Source organism: Serinus canaria, chromosome 9 (assembly GCF_022539315.1).
Source record: "Serinus canaria isolate serCan28SL12 chromosome 9, serCan2020, whole genome shotgun sequence".
Taxonomy (NCBI): domain Eukaryota; kingdom Metazoa; phylum Chordata; class Aves; order Passeriformes; family Fringillidae; genus Serinus; species Serinus canaria.
Window position 1 is genome coordinate 20,526,524 of NC_066323.1, and position 22,396 is coordinate 20,548,919.

The 22,396-nt window shown below is 50.5% G+C and overlaps 2 protein-coding genes across 2 annotated transcripts; both read right to left on the reverse strand.

Moving 5' to 3' along the window:
• Window positions 1-1,783: 1,783 nt before the first annotated feature.
• On the reverse strand, window positions 1,784-8,304 carry SRPRB (SRP receptor subunit beta). Its single transcript, XM_050977816.1, has 7 exons — window positions 8,167-8,304; window positions 7,947-8,041; window positions 7,036-7,113; window positions 5,851-5,933; window positions 5,179-5,315; window positions 4,327-4,381; window positions 1,784-3,629 (listed from the first exon to the last, which is right to left on the reverse strand). The coding sequence occupies exons 1-7, from the start codon at window positions 8,270-8,272 to the stop codon at window positions 3,413-3,415; spliced, it is 771 nt and encodes a 256-aa protein (XP_050833773.1). The 5' UTR covers window positions 8,273-8,304; the 3' UTR covers window positions 1,784-3,412.
• Window positions 8,305-8,737: 433 nt separating this feature from the next.
• TF (transferrin) lies at window positions 8,738-22,038 on the reverse strand. The gene is made up of 17 exons (XM_030227199.2): window positions 21,871-22,038; window positions 19,686-19,849; window positions 19,400-19,508; window positions 18,450-18,641; window positions 17,376-17,511; window positions 17,047-17,102; window positions 15,849-16,018; window positions 15,542-15,728; window positions 14,044-14,198; window positions 13,826-13,919; window positions 13,152-13,181; window positions 12,329-12,487; window positions 11,054-11,198; window positions 10,534-10,598; window positions 10,238-10,422; window positions 9,384-9,570; window positions 8,738-8,978 (listed from the first exon to the last, which is right to left on the reverse strand). Exons 1-17 carry the CDS (start codon window positions 21,911-21,913, stop codon window positions 8,941-8,943), a joined length of 2,115 nt encoding a protein of 704 aa, XP_030083059.2. The 5' UTR covers window positions 21,914-22,038; the 3' UTR covers window positions 8,738-8,940.
• Between the last annotated feature and the right edge of the window lie 358 nt (window positions 22,039-22,396).

Here is a 22,396-nt window from a genome sequence, read left to right on the forward strand (position 1 = left end):
AGGTGGGTTTTGGTCAGGGTTTGGTTGGTTCTGTTAGTCCACACTGTGATGGAACCCCATACTGTGTTCCAGTACACAGACCACAATCTGCTCCAGCATTCTAAAGTAATATTTTAACTGCAGCTTTGCCTATTCTATTATTAATGATCTTTACTATTATTGATCAGATTGTCAGCTCCTGGTTTCCTTCTGATCCACCTCTGCCTGACACAGCACAGCCTCAGGCTTCACATCAAGTTCAACCCATGGCCTAACAAGTCCAGCTACTTATGTCAAGCACTGAGCTACTTCAAAATCCTGTAATTTTTTTCAATGCAGTGGGCTCTGGGCAGGGTGCAGTGGGTTTGGGGTGCTCTTTCAGGGGTTTTATGGGTTGAATGCATTCAGGCCCTGCTGTCCCTGTGGTTGTGTGCCAGCTGCCTCCATGTTCATGGAGAGAGTCGAGGGAGAGGACAGGAACAGACCTGCCCTGGATTTGCTCTGGATCACCCAAGTCCTCACAAAAAAGAGCTCTCTCCATGTTAACCCTAATCCATTTCCACCTCTACCTGGCAGATTTTTACCTGAACACCCACCTGACCTTCTGTAACTTTCTCCACTTCTTTCACACCAGGGGTAGCACCCAGCATGACAAGCCCCAGGAGGTGCCAGTCACAAAGAGAATGAGGTGGCCCAAAAAGCTCCTGGCCCCCAGAGATGCCAGGGTGGTGGCTCTGTGCACAGGGAAGGTCACAGCTGGAACACCTGTGCTGGGGAGCCTCAGAAACCACCCCTTTGGCTGATGATATCCAGGCATGGTTATTTTTGCTTTTCAGCAATCTCTCCCCCTCTTTCAGGTTTTTTGCTATCCCAGTTATCACTGTGCTCATCATTCTCCTCCAAAAACATCTGTCTTTTCCAGGGGAACAATTTGGAGTATGATCCATAGCAAAAAACATTGACCAAAAGAGCTGTAGCACAGTGAGGGCCTCAAGTCCCTGGGGATGTGTGAACACAGCAGGTTCCTGACTCAGGGTCAGGCAGCTGCAGCAAGAAGGGGCTGAGTTTATCACATCCCACTGTCCTGCCAAAACCATCCCAACACAGCCCTGCCAAGCTGCAGCCTCAGGAGCAGCACTCCCAGCTGACAGAGCCACGGGCTGAGAACAAGGTCAAGAGAGCAAAGAACAAAGCAGAGAGCTGACTGGGGAATCAAGAAAAACAAGAAAACAACACTCAGACTTTCCAGTTCTGCTCTTTTCCCTCAGCCACTGGGGAAAACCAGCCCTGAGTATTTAAATATTTAAAAAATCATAGAGTGAGGCCCAAAAAACTCCTGGAGTTCTGCTCTGTGCTCCGGGCACAGCCCCAGCTCAGCCATGGCCGTGCAGCCACTCCCCAGCCCGGGAAAGCTGAGGCATCTCATCTCCATCCAGCACAGCCACAGGGTGCCACAGCCACCTCCAGGGCACAGCAGGGCTGCTCTGCCACCACAGCCACCACAGCTGGCTGGAGTTTTCCTGTGCACATCACCAAAGTGCCTTTCAGTTATGATTTGTGGGTGTTTTTTGCTATGTGATTATCAATTTTTCAATTAGTCGGACAAAGAAGTAAATAGAAAACCAAAAAAAGCCAACCCCAAAGCCCTCTGTGTGCACAAAACAAAGTTTTTTGACAACACAGACCTGGCCACAGAGCAGGAAGGTTGATCCCCAGCACTGTGCTGAGCAGGAGCAGAGCCCCATCCATGTGGATCTGACACCTCTGGGAAGAGCCAAGGCAAAAGTACAGACTGAAGCAAGACTTGAGAACAAACATTTATGCATAAAATAATTTACTTACGGAATACTTTTTAAAATAACAACTTAAAACCCACCATGGCCTCATGGTACCTCCCCCCCTTAAGCTGAGGCTGGTGCTTGGCTTCTGCATCTTTGCAAGAGCAATCACATAAAGAAATGCCAATTTTTTGCCCAAAATCATTTCAGCATTATGGATTGGAAGCAGGCAGCCCAAGACCTCCAGGTAAAGGAGTTCAAAGCATGACAAACACGTTCCAACAGGACTCTGCCTGCAGGAAACAGAAGAATGTAACACGTTTGGTAAATAAAACCCTCCCCACCTCCTGCACGGATGGCTCCCGAGGCTGGAAATGCAAGGACCAGCTTCATGACAGGCACAGGAGTGGAGCCTTTGCTGAAGGCTGTTCCTGCTCTTCCCAACACTTGGCAATGCTGCAGAGAGGCAGGAAAAGCCCCAGAGAAGGAAAAGAACACAACAGATGAGTTGAGGGATGAAGGAGGCATCGAACTACAGGGGAGAGGGGGCTACAAACTACAAAAAGGGTCTGCCAGGAGCCAGCCATCCCCCAACCCTAAAACAACAGGGGAAGCCACAAAGGAAAAGTGACACTGCACTAGAACTCTGCAATGTGCAGTGAGACACAAACTGGGAAAATCTCCTGTTTCTTTCCCCTCTTCCCTGAGCATCCCTGCCACAAGGAGGAAGCACACCCACGGGCTGGCAGCTCCCTGACTTTCCCTCTCACTCTGCCATTAGCGCTGACTAATTAATTACACACAAAGCAAGACCTTCCTGCAGCAGGAGGCAGCAGGAGACTGCACAGCAAATGCCTGGCAGGTGCCAGCTGCAGGTACAGATCTGAAAGTGTGCCCATCTCACAGTTTCATGCCATGACCCCCTGTAGCTCTGCCACTCTTTGTTCCTGGCTGTGGGAGGAGACTCTGGAAGGAGAAGCAGAGTGAGGCTTTCAGGACACAGCTCTCAGCTGAAGAAAAACTCCCAGGATCAAGAGAGGAAATCACCAGACATGGGCACAGAGCTGGACCCAGGCAGCAAAGCAGGCCAGGCAGTCTGGTTTGAGCATTTCCTCCTGCCCCACAGAAAGGGGGCTGCACCAGTTTGGAAAAATGGGAGGGCAGACACAAAGAGGAAACCAGCTTTTTATACTCTCTCAATGCCTGCCAAACTTAGGAAGCTTGTGCAGTGCTCCACAGCAGTCCCAGCCATAAGGTCGTCAGTGGCTCTGAGAGGCAAAAGGGGTCTAAACCATGGCAGGAAACAACTGGCTCACTCCAGTCTCTAAAACTCACCTGCCAGTGCACTCCTTCCTAATTTGCTGGGCAACTACCAGATGAAAAGCGTAAAGATTAAGGAGAAGAAAAGCCCAGAAGTTCAGCAGCCCAGAGGAAGGCAAGGGAAGAGGGGAGAGGATAAAAACATTGCAGCATGAAGGGACAGTCAGAGGGAATCACACCACCAATTGTCAGGTCTCTCCCAAACCCACGAGCAGCAGAAGGCGACACCACAGTGCTGACTTCCAGCTGAAGTTCCTTCTTTTTACATCAAGATGAGATTTGAGTGCTCCAGACCATCTTTCTCCCTTCAGCCCCCCAGCCCTGTCCATCTGTGTTCAGGCCACCTTCACCAGCCACTTCTCCAGGGCCTCCAAGTCAGCCTCTCCCTCCTCTCCCTTGCTGCCTCGAGCACTGCACTCCACAAACTCCACCTTCATGGGCAGCTGGGAGAAGTCAAAGTCCTTGCCCTTCTTCCCCAGCTGGGCAGGGCCCCCTGTGGCTGAGCCATCCAGGCTGGTGGGGGCTGCAGAGCGTGTCACCCGCAGGGTATTGCTGCAGGGAGAGAAAGGAAAAGGGTCAGGAACTGGGGACCAGGGGAATATCACCTGCACCATGGTTCTGGGATGTTTGGAGTGTCAGCAACATGGACACAAGGACACAAGGCCCAGAACTGCCCTGTGAGGTTCAGCCAGAGCCTTTGGCTACTGTTGGAAGGCACAAGTGCAGAGGCTCAAGGGAGTAGGAGGGCACTTGGGTTTGGTTTGTAATAAAGGATAGCAGAAGTCAGATGATGATCATGATGACGATGTCCTAATCCGAATTTGTAACACTGGAATAACACTGCCTAACAGGGAACAACAACTCCCTAGAAATCCAACACCTACACACAGGTAGCTGGCACACAGGTACTCAACATCAGAACAAGCAACCCTTATTTTCCTGGAGAATGTGAATGTGTGGCACTAACCCCTCTGCTAGAAGCCAGGAGGTTGGGGTGTTCAGCACAGCACAAACAGCCCTGCTGCCGTCTGCTGGCCAAAGGGGTTACAGATCCAGGCAATCATTTAGCTTGGAAAAGCCCTCTAAACCATGGAGCCCAACTGTAAACCCAGCACTCCAAGCACCAGATCAAACAGACTGCTCCACAAGGAACTCAGACACAGCTCAAGAGAGCTCACTGAGCACTGAGGTAAGAGAAAGAGGACAAGAGGAAAATCTCAGAGGGATTGAGATCCCATTCCATACTTACAGCTCTTTCTCCAGCTGTTGCTGGATGAGTTTTGCTGATTTTGCCATTGTGACATCTGGAGAGAAAATAAGGAAATCAGCTCTTTGGTTGTCAGAATTCAGAACCTTGTTCCTCCCCCTAAAGTAAGGCCAGTTCACACTGTGCAGTCACTGGAGCTACCAAGACAAGGACAGCTGTGCCTGCAGTGGGATGAGGGATGCTGGAGCTTTGGGATAGCAGGCATGAATGGGAACAACCCAACAGTCTGACACAATGAGGGAACTAACTTCTTGTTGGGCAGGAAGACACTTCAGAGGATGGGTTTGATGCACCAGCACTCCCTCCTGTCCTGTGCTTTCTACCCATGGCACACAGAGCCATGAAGGCCTCAGGCAACTCCTCAGTTAGGGCAAGAAATAATTACAAATTGCCCCAAGACATCCAACTGTTACAGAGGGACCCACACTTTCACTGTAGAACTTGTAGGAATCTGAAATTTGAGTCTTTTTTAGTAGTTGGGTATTCTGGTTACTCCAGAGAAAACATGGAACCCTGACAGCTGAACATTTTAACTTTGAAGCTGCTGAGTGTATAGGGATAGTTCATTGTGCTTAAGCTGATCCTATTTCCTGCTGCCAGGATGGAGACTGAGGAACAGCTCTGCACAAAGCCAGCAGAAACAAAAAGCCACACAAAATCCATCTGCCTTACTTACACCCACCCAAAATGCTGCACCTCTCCCAACCGGTCCTCAAACATTCCTGCTGAGTAGTCAGAGCTTAAACCTAAACTCCAACCTTCCTTTTGCTGCACTCCCAGCTCCAGCAGGTGTGCAGAGAGCCCTGCAGGACTGCCAGGCCCAGCCCAGGGTACCTTGCTTGTTGCAGGCGATGAGCAGCGCGGGCGCGTTCCTGAGCACGGTGCTGTCCACCAGCACCTGGTACAGGAACTCTGCCACATCCTTCACCTCCCGCTGGAAGGCCACGCTGTCCACCACAAACACGATGGCTCTGGGGCAACAGGGAAGGACAGGGGATGGGGATGGAGCTCTGCAGCCACCTTGCCCTGCAGGTATTCCAGCCTGGGCTGAGATCTCCACATCTGGGCTCACCCAGCCCAAGTGCAGGCTGGCAGTGTGTGCTGGATGAAATACATCCCGTGTATTTCATCCCATCAGCTCCAGCCCCAGCAGGAATTCTTCCCCTGTCTGCCCCAGATATCCCACACCCCCCAGACCTCCCTGCTGCAGTGGCTTTTCCTGCTGGTGCACCACAAGCACAGGTAAGTAAGAAATTTGTGGTGCGATTTTGGGATTGTCCTGTGCAGGGTCAGGAGCTGGACTCCATGATCCTTGTGGGCCCCTTCCCACTCAGGATATTCTATGAAGGCAAAGCAAAAATTAACCAGCAGCACCCCTCACAGCAGAGCTCTGACTCTGGGGGCACCACCAGGCCAGCTCACAGCATTCCCAGCACCATCATTTGGTTTATCCCTTTCCAAAGGATCACCTGCCCCCTCCTGCCCTGCTGGTCCCCTACAGGTTACCTTGCTGCAGCTTTGAACCTCTCCAGGAACTGCAGCCTCAGACTCTCATGGCCTGGAAGGTCGATCAGGGTCACATTAGTGCTCTGGAACACAGGCAAGAAGGAATTAACAACACCTGATCCGGGGGTTCCTGTGATCACCGACTGGGGAAAACCAGTCTGACCCTGGATTATGTGTCCTGAAAGCACAACCCCACCTGCCCTGACACAGAACACTACAGCCTCACCTACTCACACACACCAAGCTTCCCTAAATGCACCAAACCTTGCTGGGAATAACACAAAAGTGCCTTTGCAAGAGCCTTTTTTAACTGGGGGCTGCAGAGGTTTCCCTTCCCAGGAAAGGAAGGAGCCAAAGGCAGGAGGTGGCAGAGAACACACAGCTGAGCAGGGCCACGTCACTGCTCTCCAGATAAGGCTGCAGCAGCCCCTTCCTGCCCACTGCTCTTGGGTTTCACTGGAAACCTTGGCTATGGTTAAAAAAAGAATCAAAAAAGCAATCTGCCTTGCAAATACTTGTCTGCCTAATTAAAGAGACACAAAAATGGAAAAAAAAAATATTTTCAAAACCCCCGCACATTATTTTACAAAGTTTTTAGCATTCTTGTCACACTGCTGTTAAGAATGACTGGGAAGGTGAAGCCACAAAACCTCCCTCTGCTTTCCCAATTCACCAGCAGTTAAGGTGCTGCCAGCATTGTGCTCTCCCTGCCACGTGTGCATCCAGCACAAGAGATTTCCAGAATGAATGAATTGCCAAAAACTGAAAACTACCAGATCTGGGAACCTAAAAATAACAGGACCTAAAAACAACAAAATCCTTTCAGCTGGAGCCTCTGCTTAAACCTGATGAAGCTTTTTAATTTCGGGTTTTCTTGGCAGAAACAGAAATTACTGCTGAGGAAATAAACCACTGCAACAGAACAGTGAAACCCCCAGATCTCCCTCCTGCTCCAACCCAGAGGTGTGGTTTTCAGTCAGAAATGTTTCCCTATTTTACAAGCAGAGTGAAAAAGAACCTGTGGAGCTCAATAATACATTACACATCCCAGTATTTCTTTCTCAGTATGCATTGCCTGGAAAAACCCTGTCCTGCACTCAAACTGGGGCCTGAGCAGCAGAAAAATTCCCAGGTTTATGAGGGGGAGCAGGAAAAGGCTGCAGCAGGGCTGGGCAGGGCACTCACCTTGTCCTGGCTGAGCCTGTAGACAGCAGAGCTGTCGGTGATGGAGGTCTGGGTGTCCCGGTAGCGCCCTGACAGCAGCTGGGGGAACAGGCACAGCGTCAGAGCCAGCAACCTGAGAGGCTCCCCAGCCCCAAACCAGCACCAGCACCACCCTCAGCCTCCTCAGAAACTGAAATGGTCCCACAGGGTAAGGGGCAGCAGAGATCTGATCACAGTTTCCTGCAGGGAACTACACCTGGGGTCACTTTCCCCAGCTAATTAATAAGTGGTCATTAGGAAAATAAATACTTACTTTATATTGTGAATCTTCACTAAAACAAGAAGGAAGAAAGGGTGCCTGCAAAGCCTTCAGAGTTTCCCAGCTGGGACCAGGGCAAGCATGGCTGTGCCCCTTTCTTTTCAGACTTAGCAGTAGCAGAATATCCAGGGTTGGAAGGGACCCACCAGGACCATCACCCAACCCCTGGCCCTGCACGGACACCCCAACAATCCCAGCCAGTGCCTGAGAGCACTGTCCAAACACTCCTGGAGCTCTGATAGCCCCGGGGCTGTGCCCATTCCCTAGAAAGCCTTCAGTGCCCCAGCTCCCTCTGGGGGAAGAATCTTTCCCTGATATCCAACCTCAGCTCCCTTGGCACAGCTCCAGGTGTTCCCTGGGGTACTGTCCCCGGTCCCAGAGACTGGAGCTGCAGACTGCCGTGAGGTCAAGCATCCCTAAGCCTTTTATTATGTGACAGATTCAAGCCAAAACTCAATCAATTTGGACACTCCGTGGTGGACAAAACTCGCTCTCCATCTTTCCTTACACCTATAAGCCCCACCTTTCAATCTTTTCATTAAAAGATTAAAAACCGAACTAAAGGCAACTCCTTCACCTCCGTACCAGAGGCCCCCGCGCCCTCCCCGCTCACCCGAGCGAAAAGCAGCGTCTTCCCCGCGTCGCAGAGGCCCAGCAGCAGCACGGCCTTGCGGCTGCTCTTCCTGCCCTGCACGAACCGCCAGAGCACTGCGGGAGAGAGCAGCGTGAGGAGGATGAGGAGGAGAAGGGGACACCCGAGCCCGCCGCTGCCGGCACCATCGCGCCCTCAGCAGGCGGCGGGGCGGGGGGAAAGCGAGGTTCCCGCAACTCACGAAAGGTGATGGCGACGGCGATGAGCGCGACGAGCACGGAGAGCACGGCGGGGCCACCCAGCTCCCGCCGCAGCACCGCCAGGTGCGGCTCCAGCCCGCCCGCCATGGCCCGCACTCGTGGCCAGGCCGCACTTCCGCTTCCGGCCCCGCGGCACGCCGGGAAGGGCTGCGCGCGGGGGCTCATGGGAGTTGTAGTTCTCCCCTGAGGAGAGTGGAGGAACGTGGGATGGTTTGGGCTGCAAAAGCTCTCTGACCCCAGCGCTGCCAGCGCCACCACTAAGCCACGTCCCGAAGTGCCACATGCACAGAGCTTTTAAATGCCGGGCAGATGTGCCAGGGCTGTTCAGCTCATTCTGCAAAGAAATTTTCCAACCTGAAGCTCCCCTGGCACAGCCCGAGGCTGCTCCCCTTGTCCTGTCCCCATTCCCTGGAGCAGAGCCCGACCAGTCCCCGGCTGTCCCCTCCTGTCTGGAGTTGTGCAGAGCCAGAAGGTGTCTGTCACTGTCCTACAGTGAGAGGCACTGAGGAAGGAATGGGCTTAAGGACCCTTTGGAAAAATCTCAGGACACCCTTTCAGATTTTACATTTTATTTTTTGCTGTGCTGGCAGCAGAGAATGGTGAAGTGTCAAAGAGCGACTTTCAGAGTGATGGGGGAGGGCAGAGAAAGCAGTGGAGGCAGAGGGCCCTCCGTGGGTCAGTGTTCGCTGCTGAGGGCACGAGAGGAGTCATGGCTTGAGGTTTTCTCCCCCACCTCGAGGATCCTTCCCATCCCACTACTTGTCTGCAAGGAAGGTGCACACCTGGAGAAGATCTGGAAAGGGAAAGGACAGGGAGAAGTTTAGATCCTGCTTTTAAACACTCCCGTCCCACCAGCACACACCCAGCCATGCCAACAATGTCCCACCATGGGAAATCCACAGTGTGCCACAGAAAAAGAGCTTTAACCACAAATCCCACACTGCTGGCTCTAGAGGGGGTTCTCTGTGGCATTTCTCAAAGTCCCTATTTCCTACAGGTGAGGAAAAGTCTTTTATACACGTTGCTGCCAGAGCAGCAGATTTTAAGTCTGTTCTCAGTTCTCCCAAGGAACTTTGAGAAAAGAATATTGGCATTTTCTTCCTTCAAAGGCATTGAATGCACAGTTCCAGAAGAAACTGCCCATGCCTGCTAGGGAAGAACTGCAATTCAGGACTTCCTCTGGGGCTGTTCCTGTTACCTGATGGATTGCAGGTGTTGAGGCTGGCAAGTGAAGCATAGTATTTATCTCCAAGGAATTCCTTGTATGATATTCCATCACGGAGCTTGATCAGGCACTTTGTCCGGTCTTTAAACAGAAGATCCTTGGATTCATAGGCAAACATATTGAAATCATCCCTCCTGGTTCCTTTTGGTCCAAACAGCCTCTGAAAGAAAGGCACAAAGAGGAGAGAAGTAGAAAGCTGGCCTACTTCTTCTTCGTGGTTCTTCACCATCAGTCTGGGAAACCTCAAGCCAGGCTCTGGAAATTCAGGATTGAACCTTCTTAGAGAAGGGATTGCTCACTAGCAATGACTAGATGTGCTCAGTAGCACATTTCTGCAGCTCCTGTAACTTAACCATGAGCAGAAGCAAAAGGCCCCAGGTGCCTCTCACCAGACCCTGGTGGTGGAGCCAATATTAATGTTAGCAGGGAGAAACAGAGATGATCCAGCCTGGTTCTGGTCAGCTGTGTGTGTGCTCCCCTTGGGAGCCTGCTGTAGGGGCTGAGCCCAACCCAGCTGTGGCACAGACCAGGCACCACAAAGGAGCCTCTGAAACACCCCAGCAGGAGCAGAGGCTGGAAAGGAGGTGACAAACTCGTGTCACACAAGCATAGTGTGACAGCAGCAACAGCTGCAATCCCACTGCTAACTAAAGGTATGTTTGCTGAGGGGGCAGAGGAGAAAGAGCACTTGGGAAGGGATGGAGGAAGGGGGAGGCCAAGGGATAAGGCTGTCACCCCACAGCAGTGAGGTAAAAGCTTCCACCTTACTGACTTGGGGAAAATCAGAGCAACCCCACAATATTTTTTCTACTCCCAGCACTACAAACCTCTTGGTTCTCCAGCATCTCACGGACTTGTTCTGCTTTCTCAGGACGTGCCATCACAGCGTGGGTAGGGACTTTGGCCAGGTTGCATCTTCTGTAATCCATCACATTTGCCCGCTGCCCATCAGTGCACAGCAGCTCAAACTGGTCCATTTTCAGATCTTTGGCCCAGCTTTCTGTGTTTTTGCCTTTAAAGAGAACGGGTTTGGAGATTCAGAGAGCTTGCATGGCAGGAGAACATCAGCCTCAACACCACCCAGGCAATCATGCAGGTGGGGAAGGCAGCCCTGAGCACGTACCATCAGTGTTCTCCTCAACGATGGAATGCTTGATAAAGGCCACATCCCCCTGCTCAACCAGACACCTGGGAAGAAGAAAGAGAGGCCAGTGATGTAAATGCTTGAATCCTGTCCCTTTCCCACAGATTTGATTTAGACTTGAGTCTTATTCAGTACAATTAATCTCCAAGGACATCCAGGTCTAGGAGCCCTGCCATAAATATTTTAAATATATCTGAAACACAGCCTTTACACTTCTTATTTATGTTAAAAGAGGAGCACTTCTGCCATTGTGGCAGGCCTTGTGCCTCTCCAAGTTTGTCTGGAGGCACCAGGACATGAGTTTTACAGAAGGGAGGTATTTCACATCAATTTTCAGAAAGCAAAGAAAAAGCATGTATAGTATTACAGAGACATGCCCTTTCAGTGGTGTAAGGATGAAGAAGAGTTAGTGTGGACATGAGGCTGTCCTTCAGCCGTGGCCTGTCCCCTGAGAGCAGCCCCAGGGCACTGAGGCAGCCTGGCTGTCCCCAGCACATACCGTAAAGCTCCGGTGTATCCGTAGTACTGCTCGTGGCTGCTGGCAACGCACTTCTCGGGAGGGACCCCCCCTGAGCCCTTGCACAGCTGGCAGAGGCGGGAGCTGGGAGGAGAGCCGGGAGCACAGCCCTGGCTGAAGTACTCATCTGGAGGCAGGGATAGGAGAAATTCACTTTTCATGCCCTGAGAAGTTAGGTTTGATTGTGATAACACATTCTTGCTCACTGGGGAGCTGGAAACGGGCTGGGAGAAGGAGCATGGCTTAGTAGGCAGCACATCACGTGCATCCAGCTTTAACCATGGAACTTGGGTTCTGTTTTATTGATAATTATTGTTATGGTTGATAATTATTGTTACTGCTGCCCACAGAAGCTGTGGCTACCCCTGGAAGTGTCCAAGCCAGGTTGGATGGGGCTTGGAGCAACCTGGGCTAGTGGAAGGTGTCCCTGCCCATGGCAGGGGGTGGAATGGGATGGGCTTTAGGGTCCCTTTCCACCCGAACCATTCCGTGATTCTGTGATTCTGTGATGAAACAGGGCCTAAGGCTCAAGTGCAATAGGCCCTATCTTGGCATAAAAAGAGGAATGTTTTCCCTGCAAACCATTCCCAGCTCACACAGAGCCAGCTCGAACCTCCACAGCCTTTATGGGTCAGCAGAGGTGCATTTGGCAGCAGGTCCAGAGCTCTTGGGGTAGAAAGGACAGTGGGAAATGAAGGCAGGAGGATAGAGAAGCCAAGAATAAAACTTGCTAACACTAATATCTTCAATCTTTTAATAATTATATGCTTACTTTGTCTTGGTTGTTAACATTGATGTTTCCAAATTATTTTTGTTGGACCATAACTCTCAGTGAAGTCTCAGGCAGTCAGATCAGGCCTTTAAGTTTCTTGAAGATCAGCCTCTGTCCCCTTTTCTCAGCCCTTCCCCTCCCTTTCTCCCCACTCCACACCCTGCACAAGCACCAGGCCTTGTGGGGCAGCCCACATTCCCTTTTTGGGAACACCTTCCAGGCTGCTGCAAGAGGAAGGGGAGAGATGTGAAAAGAAAGCAAAGACCCCCAAAGCAGCTGAGGTGTCATATCTTACTCTGAAGCAGATACCAAAAGCCTAAAATTCTGCTCAGTGAAACCTTAAATAACAACAACTTCTCCATTTCCTCCATCCAAGAGGGAATCTTTGAGGCACAAGAAACTGTGAAAACCCGATGAAGGATGGTAATAGATTTTTTTGTGAGCAGATTCCCAGCTCAAAGAAATGGGTTCCAAGCTGGACTCACCGAAGTTGCAGTTGCCTGTCCTGTTGTGGATCAGGCCCATGGGGATGTTCCAGCCAGCAGTTCTCCCCACGGCGGTGTGGCACGACCTCTTACCCTGCAGGTTGTTCCAGCTGATATCCTTGTCAGACTTCTTCACAACAGCCACAGCAAAGTAGGTTGCTTTCAGAAGATAAAATAGAGAAGAATTGAGGCCTGACCCAAGGATTCCACTGTGATCCCTTAGGAGAGAGCATTGGCTTCACTTGGGAAGAGGCACCTCTGAACAGCACAGAATTACTTTGTGCTTATAAATACTTGGCCAGGCAGCAACAAGGGAAGAGTTTGTAGATGTGATGCATCTACTTCCACCTCACTCCTGGGAAATTATGATCCCTGACATCTCCCTGCCCTCCAAAGCTCTGATACCTGGGCATATGAGAAGCCTATGAGAAGGCAAGGCTCATGTGAGGATTTCGTATCCATTCCTGATTTTTATTCTCTCCTTAACAAAGGACAAAACCCTCCCCTCCTCTCCCCCTTTCCATTTCTAGAAAGAACAATTTCCTAATGCTGCAGCCCCCAGACCCTCTTCCTCTGTTCACAGCCCTGACACTGTTATAGTGTCACCACACCAATCTCTGCCACTACCAAATGTTTCACCTTGATTTTATTGCAGCCACTAATTTTCCCTCCAACCACTAAACCTACCTCCCAAAATTCCAATATCTACACTGGACACTCTTTGGGTGGAGACTGGCCATTTATTCTCCACTCATGACTCATATCTACTTTTCTACTTATACCCCTCTGGACTGTTTTCTGCTGCTCTGTTGGCAGGAATTACCTGGTTCTTCTTGTGATTCACAGTGATTATCTGTGGGAGGGGAGAAGAAGAAGATGTTAAGTTAAATACACCTCAAATCCAAAAGAAGAACCAAGCTCACCAATTTCTGGAGAAACTCTGTTGCAAAAGTGACCATTTAAAGTAACACCTTGTGCATCAGCAGAACAAAGCACAGCCTCCAGCTGCTCCTCTGAGCTAAAACAAGCAGTTTTACCGAGGCTGGTGCTAAAGGACCCAGGCATCCTAATCAAAACAGAGCTCCTGACTATCCATGCCTGCTCTGCTTTCATGGAAAGACAAGGCCTGCAATGGTGAGCAGAGTTGCCTCAGAGCACCATGTGTTAGGCTGGGTATCAGGGGAAGGTTCCTCCCCCAGAGGAGTGGGGTGGTGGGACACTGCCCAGGCTCCCCAGGGAATGGGCAGAGCCCCAAGGCTGCCAGAGCTCCAGGAGCATTTGGACAATGCACCCAGGCACAGGCTGGGATTGTCAGCATGTCTGTGCAGGGCCATGAGTTGGATTGATGATCCTGGTGGGTCCCTTCCAACCCAGGATATTCTGTGATTTCTGCAGGATGCAGCACTGCAGCTGCTTTGTAGGATTCCAGAAAAAAACTGGCACTTTGGCACCAGCCCATTCCCCACCAGCTGGGCCCTGAGACAGAGCTGTGCTTACCCTCATAGCTCTCTGCCATCACTGGCACCAAACCACACATGCCAGCAGTGTAGACAAAGCCTCCATCTAAGCTGATGGCATCTGCTTCACCTTTCTGAAATGGAAAGGTGCAGAAATGAAACGCTGCACATCCCCAGGCCAGCCCTTTCCAGAGCTCAGATGGTAAAAGAAGCACTTGAGAAGTTCACAGTGAGAAGAAAAGGGGGAAAAAGCTGTACCATGATCTTTGTGATGCATTCCTTGGTGTCCTCTGCCACAACACACTCCACATCTCCGTTGCTCATCACACTCCAGACATCACACTTCTTCTTCTCATCCCTGCCAATGGCACACCACTGGATCTTGCTGTCTCTGCGGCTGGGGCTCAGGCGATCTGCAAAGGGAAAACAGGGAAAACAGGGATGAGCCCTGCAGAGCCATGTCCTGGTGTCACAGACATATTTTTTGAAAAATCCTTTCATTGGGATCTTTTCTCTTGAGAAGCTGGGAAGCTTCAGCTTCCCCATGTTTTGCTGCTTTGGAATGTGATTTGGAGAATTGTTTACCCAGCATGTGAAATTGTTTTTACTTGATGACCAATGACAGCCACCTGTGTCGAGGCTGTGAGCACTCACAAGATTTTATTATTATTCCTTTCCTTTCCTTGCTAGCCTTCTGAGGAAATCCTTTCTTCTATTCTTTTAGTATAGCTTTAATATAGCATTTTCTTTTAATATAATATATATCATAAAATAATAAATCAGCCTTCTGAAACAGGGAGTCAAGATTCTCATCTCTTCCCTCGTCCTGGGACCCCTGAGAACACCAGCACATCCTGGTGTGAGGGACTTGGCCACAAACCACCTGTACACACCAACCTGCTGCTGCTCAGGGCAAGGATTTCATTAAGCCCTGAGCTGGCAAGGATAGAAAAGGTGATTCTTGAGCTGAAGTAGGCTCAGAAATCAACCTACAGGTGAGAAAGGTGAATTGCTGCATAACACAAGCCATTCAGGCAGATGTCTGTTAGCTAAAACAGCACAACCACTAAACACCCGTGGAACTGCTGCCTGTAATACGTCCCACATTTCTGCACTCCTCGCAGCCCAGACAGCCATGAGACCAAGACCACACTGAACTAGAAACTGAGTTATGTTTCTGTAGAACAGCACTTGAATAATCTGGTTTGATTAACACTTGAATAATCTGGTTTGATGCTATGTGAAGTTCATTCACTCCCTTCCATAAATATCACTTGACAAAACTGAAATACTTTAAATTGTACTATGAATTCAAAGTGGGTTTCAGAGATCATTTGTGGGATGTTTGACTCTCAGAAAGCTATCACAAAATGCTTGATGAGTCTAGATGGAAATCAAGGACATTGGTTCCCTCAAGTGTCCAAACCTGGTGTCCTGGGATGTTCCTTCTTTTTACAGCCCAGAAATTGTTTTTCTAAGCAGCAGTTTTGACCATGCCCAGTCTCTACCACCAGCTGAATAACTGGTGTAGAGTTTGTGAAGATTTTCCATGTTTGTCAGTGTGGTGATTTGGGTTTGGATACAACAAATGTTAGTGAAGTTTGTGAAGGTTCTGTGATTTCACACAAAATATTTTGCAGATAAAACAGTCTGTGTCTGAAAAAATCATATTCTTTTTGCCTGGCTGTATTTGCCAATGCCAACTCTTCCACACAGCCCATGCTGACATGACACTGGTGTTTGATGTCCTGCCTACCTTGCTGGAGGCTCTGGACAGCACTGTAATACTCAAAGCCCAGGTAGAGCTGAGAATCCATCAGTGATGGGATTTGCTTCAGCTGTACTGCAGAGTCCTTGAAAAGCAAGTCTTTGAGACCTGGGTCCTTCTTGCCAGGTGGCCCAAAGAGGTGGAAGGTGCTGGTTGTGCCCACTCCAAATTTTTCCTGCCACAAGGGAAAAATAATCAGCAAACAACCACACCCAAACTCTTGGAAAGCTGGAGAAAGCAATCAAAACCAGAGGACAGGGGGTGTTAGAGGAAGGACAGGAGAGATTGGTGGTACCTGTGCTTTGGAGAGGAAGTTCCAGATGTCATTGACCTTGCTGTCATCTCGAGCCACAACAGCATGAGCAGGAACCCTGGCCCAGTGACAGGCCTTGTAGTTGTCCACGGGCTGGCGGGTGCCATCCAGGCACAGCAGCTCGTACTCATCCTTCTCAGCTGGGGCATTTTCTGAAGGAAGGGAGAAACCATGAGTTGCACCACCATGAAAATAGATAGAAAGGTGAGCTTGGGAAGATTTGTAACTAATTTATTTCTGTTGAAGCTCTGAATTCTTTGCAGAAGGCAGGTTGCAGGCATCCCCTTGCAATGGGGTCACCTTGGGCCTATGAAGGCAATGCCTTTGGAAGAGAGATCACCTCAGCCTCTGCCATAACTAACCCAACAACACAAGGATTTATGCACAAAGGGATACACACAGGTTTACAAATCCCATACAAATGGATTGAGCAGGTCAGGAGCTGCACATGGTCAGTGAAGACCAGTAGGTGACCAATGTCAAGGCTGCAGACAAAGCCCAGGACTGAGATCACAAGGTTACATGAGAATTCAAGAGTGAAGGGACTTTTGAAGATCCCTTGTCAAGGCAGGAACTGAGCAGGATGTTCCAGGTAGATCTTGAAACCCTTCAAGGATGGAGAGTGCACAGCTGTCCTGGCCAACCTGTCCCACTACCTCACTGTCCTCAAGGGGAAAAAAATTCCCCTTGTATCCAGTCCCCAGGCTGATCAAACCCATCCCACAGAGCACCTCCTTGCAGGACAGTTATCCCTGCCCCATGACCACCTTGGTGACCCTCCACTGAGCTCACTGCAGGTCCTGAGTGTGCCAGGTCACCCTTGGTCTCCACAGACTTAGTGAACTCATGGTGTGGGCTGAATTCCCTCCAAAATCCCTTCCAGAGGGATGGGTGACCTGCTCAGCTGCTCACATTACAGCTGGCTCCGAGATACGGCACCAAGCAAGTTTTCCAACTACAAAGAAGACCCCCAGAGAAGAAAAAGTGGATCCACCATAATCCCATTTCTCATTAACAAGGATGAGTCAGTTCACAATGTGCAAAACTTTTTTTAAGAGATGAAGGAAGCATTTGGGCCTGGAGAGGAATGAAAGTTGCACCATGTAGACAAATTGCAGGATGGAGTGGCAGTGAGAGGTGGGGCCAGAAAGAGGAGAAATGAGGGATCTTGCAGGTGTACCTTGAACAGTTGTGTGTTTCACAAAAGCCACGTCTCCTTTGCCATCTTTCAGACAGCTGCAGGTGGGAGGAACAGAAGAGAAGTTAGAAAAACTGGCATTGTGACTCCCTATCTCCTGTTTCAACAAATTATTTTTGGCATAAACTGCAGGCACAGAACAATGGTCTTCCCCAAAAAAGCTATGCTGGAAGGGAAGAAATTGTAGTGGCAGAGAAGTAATTCAGTCTCCTCAGGACCCATGATTCCAACACAGCCTTCCTTGGTAGAACAAAAACTTGCATGTGTCAGGGTTAGAATATTCCCCCAAAGGAAAAATAACTGTCACTCACTGGAAAGCTCCAGAATATCCAGAATAAGGTCCTGTGCGGGACATTTTGGTCTTGGCATCCCCCTTGCACTGACGGTACAGTTTGGCTTCAGTGGTGACACCAGGAACACAGCTGGCAGAGAAGAAATTGGCCACAGCTATGGATGAGAAGGAAGCAACAGTTGGTCAAAAATTCACTTTTAGGAGGACTGGGAAGGGAGGGGACCCACAAGAAATGTCAGTGCACTGCAAGCTACCTCCCCACAAAAGATTGGGCAACACCCCTTTCACCGTGACACCAGCCCTGGCTGAACTCCCACCCCAGTCTCACCCTGACACCTGGTGTCACCCCTTTCACAGTGACACCAGCCCTGGCTGAGCTCCCACCCCAGTCTCACCCTGACACCTGGTGTCACCCCTTTCACCGTGACACCAGCTGTTGTGGTGTGATGTCATGGTTTGCCCCAGATACCCCAGGTTTCTCCCTGAAAATTCCCTGCCAGGTGTGTCAATCATCCCTCCTTTCCACACCCTGACCCCTGCTGAGTGCTGTCAGTCAGTCCTGGCATTCCAGAAGGGCGTTGAGTGATTGGTAGAATTCAGAAGATGCCCCACTCCTGAGGAGACATTGGGCCATCCAGGTGTCATTTGTCCCCGGAGACTTCCCTTCCCATCTGGTTGGTGGTCCCTTGTGTTCCTTCCCTCCCCCTCTCCCTGGGGATAAAAGGAACAGCAACCACGCAGTTCAAGGAGTTCTGTTGGAGCTGTTACTGCACTCAGAGGCCTGTGGGCCAGGAATAAAGCTCTGGATCCAAACCCTCCATCAGAACTGACTCCTTTCCTTCACCATCACCTTAAAGCTTCTCTGCCAGAGGGAAACCTGAGTTCCTGCATTCCTGGACTTGTCTCCATGTGCCCAGCTGCAGCATCCAGCTAGCCAAAGGTGTCTCTGGGGTAAAACACCACAGCTGCCACCTTTTGGTCAAGCAGCAAGGGCCAGACAAGCCCAGGCAGGTCCTGTCTGGCTATATTGGTGCCATTCCAATAACCAGCCCTGGCTGAGCTCCCAGCCCAGGCTGGCTGTGCCCCAGCCCACCTTGCTCGATGGAGCCCGAGTCTTTGCCGTCCCACTCGATGGCCCCGCGGTGGATGAGTGTCCCGATGGGAATGACCCAGCCAGCCGACCTGCCCAGCCCCGTGTGGCACGAGGTCTTGCCCTGCAGCTCATTTATAGAGAAGCCTGTTCCTTTCTTCACAACGGCCACGGCGTAGTAGCTGGTAGTGGAGCCTGCAGTGCAGGAGAAAGGAATGAAGCCATGGGAAAAGAGGAGTTAGGGACATTTCAAATCCTGCTAAACCCCCTGTTTCAGGGAACAAAGTGCTGTGCTTCTAAACAATCAGCTAATTTGGTGGAACACTTGTGGTTTTCTCATTTTCTTGGGGGTGAGCTAATGCTGCCCATATTGCACTAATGCTGCACATTACAACTTCCAGTAAGTGATCTGAAAATGCCATCACATTCAAGGTGCCATAGTTTTGTAAGGAACTTAGTAAGCCCTTTTTATGCTTCTTTTTTCCTGGGGATTGCCTGCATTTCTTGCCTCTGGGTGTCCCTCCCAACCACTAATAATGCTGTTGCCTCTCCAATCATTTTTTTTTTCTGTCTGGATGACTGAAAAGAACTTATCTGTGCCTCCCAGCTCTGTGTTTTACCCACAGAGTTCAAGGCCACTGAAAGCAGAAGATCTCTGGAACCAGCACCATTTTTATGCCATGTTTCAGGAGGACCATGATTTCTGCTCATGGGATCAGAGACCTGTACTGCAGCAAATGACAAGAAATGGGGCACTGGGTCCTGTGACCATGGGTGATGATTCACATTTTGCTGAACTGCCCCCCCATGCCTTCCCCTCTGGGACCTGGAAACCAGGGGCAGTATCTTGGACCCCCAACCAAAATAAGTGGGAACTCTGCATGCAAGGGATGGCCTCTGCACCCTCAGTTTGTTACCAACATTTGGCTTTAAAAAATTGCATGGAAATGTACCTTCACTGTGTTCATAGACCTCAGCAGCGATGGGCTTCAGCTTGTAGGGAGCAAGGCCTGCCTCAAAAATTTGACCTCCATCCAAGCTAATGGCATCTGCTTCACTGTTCTAAACAACAAAGAGATTTCATCAATTAACAAAGAGCAGGAGAAGCACTTGCCAGAGTCTCTCCTGGATCCTTGTGTATAACAGGGGGATCACAGGTAACAACCAGAAAGGAAACTCCATCTCCAGGTGTAACAGGCTGCTGAAAGATCCCAGCAGAGGAATTTGCTGCCCACTCACCGAAATGGCTTTTATGCAGTCAAGGTATGATGCTTTCTGCAGGCAGCTGAAAGCAAAGTTTTCCTGTTGCATTTGGTCCTTCAGGCTATTGCATTTTTTCTCTTCTGCTGAGGATATTGTGCACCACCTGACACTTGGCTTTTGGGGAGCAGCAAAACACAGAGCTGTAGAAAGAACCAGAAATAAATAGTCTCAGAGAGGCAGAAAGGCATTGATTGGAGAGAATCAGCATCTCTGTGAGCACAGGGTCAATGGTTCCCTGTGAGCACAAGGTCACTGCTTCTCTGTGGTCATGGCCTTGGGTGATGGCCACGTGCAGGATCTCCCAAGCCACACAGGAAGGTCCTTTCTTTCTTGCCTGACTTGTGCCCCATCAGGAACATCTGGGATGACCATTCCTGTCCCTGGACTACTGTGATCCAAGCAGCCTGGACTCACAGCCACTTCCACAGCATTAGGAGAACAAATCCACACACTTCAATAGAAATCAAGCTCAAGCCTTTGCAAAAACAGAGAGAAAAGTTGGAGCACTGAAGCAGTGCCTGTGCCAATAACCCCAGAGGGGGAGCAGCACTGACCTGGCCAGGCTGTGTGCAGTGCACTGCCACTCTCACCTCCTTGGCAGCTGAATGATCTGATCTATTGAACTGTCCCTCTGTCTCACCTGCTCCACTGCACCCCCTGAGAGATGCCACAGCACCACCACAGTCCCTCCATGACTGCCCCAAACAGTAAAAGCAGCTGAATGGCTGCTCTGGGGGACTAGAACAAAGCAAAAGCCTCTGGTGGATGCAGATTCGTGTCTCCTCCAGAAACCTGAACCCAGGAATGCTGGAAACATGCAGTTCAAGGATGTGGCCAGCCTGTGCTGTCAGTTCACCTGCACTCTGCCCCTTCTGGGCAGGGCTGTGCAGACCAAGAGGCCACTTGCACCCCACTCTCCCTCCAAAACTCAATGGCACATTTCATCCAAACACCTCCAGATTAACCTGTGTAGTTTCCATTTTCTCTTTCATCTCAGAAATAGCCTCTCTTTACCTGATTCCTGAGCCTCCCAGTAGACATGCTGCATGTGGTCACAGGGAGAATCCTTAGCCTCAACTCCCATGGTCACCACCTCTTTCTTCATATGTTTTTCAAGTTCATCATACATTTTTCAAGTCTTGGCTGCACAAAGCCATGGTCACCCTAACTAATGCTGGCAAGCATCCTGCCTGGGGCAGAGGCTGGGTGGGGACCTCCTTGAGGAGTCAACCCAGCTGTACTGGTGAGACTGGGAAGGTAATGGCAGCCTGGCCACTGTCACAGACCTTTTGGGTGACTTCTTGTCTGTTTCTGTGCAGAGGAGGAACTATTAAAAAACATCTTTGCATGCTAATATTCAGCAGAGATGCTGAAGGACTTCCTGATGCCAGAGGCACAGGGAGCACTTCCTAACAGAGGACATTAATCACCACCACACTTTATGGGGGATCAGAAGAGACCTGCTGCCTACTCCAGGAAGGAGATCCCTCTTTCCCTGTCCAGGCATCAGTCCCCAGGCCAGGTGCAGCCAGCAGTCTCCTTGCCACAGCTACCTGCTCATTGCCAGCCAGAGCTGTGAGCACAGAAAGAGGAAATAATTGCTCCAAGCAGATCCAGCCCTGCAGCAGCACAAATTTGGCATAAAATACACAGGACCCTGAGCAAAGCGCAGCTGCAGCTCCAGGACAGAGTGGGAAGCACACCACATCTTTCATTATTTAAGCTCTATTTTACTGTCACTGCCCTCAAGTTTAACCAAACACATGTGCAAGCTTGACAGGCAGGTCTTGCTATAATTTCTCCCCTCTGGCTGAGCCCGTGTTCCTCTCCCAGCACAGCATTGGCCGGAGGATGCTTTTTCCTTTCGTCCCGTGACAGCCGGAGCGCGGAGCCCGTCCCAAGGTGGGAGCGGAGCATCCCTCCTCCTTTTAGGGTGGGCATCGGCAGTGTAGGCAGCTGCAACCCTCCCTCCATCCCACAAACAACATCAAAGCACCGTCCCCCTTGACAGATCCACGGCTGCCAAAGCCAGCACCGCTCCGTGTCCCGGCTTTTCCTGAACAGCTGCCTGCTCTGGTGTACGCCGCAGCTCCCAAACAGCCTGGGGTCCATGGAAGTTTTGACTTCCTTCCCCCAAGGTTTGCTTTCAGCAGACACTTACCCGCTATCCCGAAGGATAGCACAGTGAAGAGTGCGAGTTTCATGCTGGAGCAGGGGGTCGGTGCCGTGGGAGGGGTGCAGCAGCCTTGGTCACAGACCGTCCCCTCCGAGTCTGTGATGGCTCTGGAACCGCTTTCTGCCCCTTTTATAGAGGAACAGCCTTGGCTGTGTTTGCAGAAGCAATGACCTAACACTGTTTGTCCTTCCTTGTTTCTCAATAGCTCCTAAATCGCCCCCCTCCCTGGATCAGCCCATTTTTAGGAAGCCTTTCACTTTGGCACTGAACCCTTCCGCAGGCGGGAGTCAGAGCAGGGCAAAGCGCTTTGCATTTTACAAGGGGCTTCAGATGGAAAATTCCCAAGTTGTGACATTTGAATTCTCCTGCGGGCTGAAACGCGGCAGGAGAGGCGATTTTCTTTGTGCTGCCCACCCCCTGCCTTGCCCAGAACTAATCTCAGGAGGGCCCTGCTGGATCCAGAGCCGAGTTTTGTGTGTTTGCCAGGAACTGCTGCTGAGGTGCCCGATGC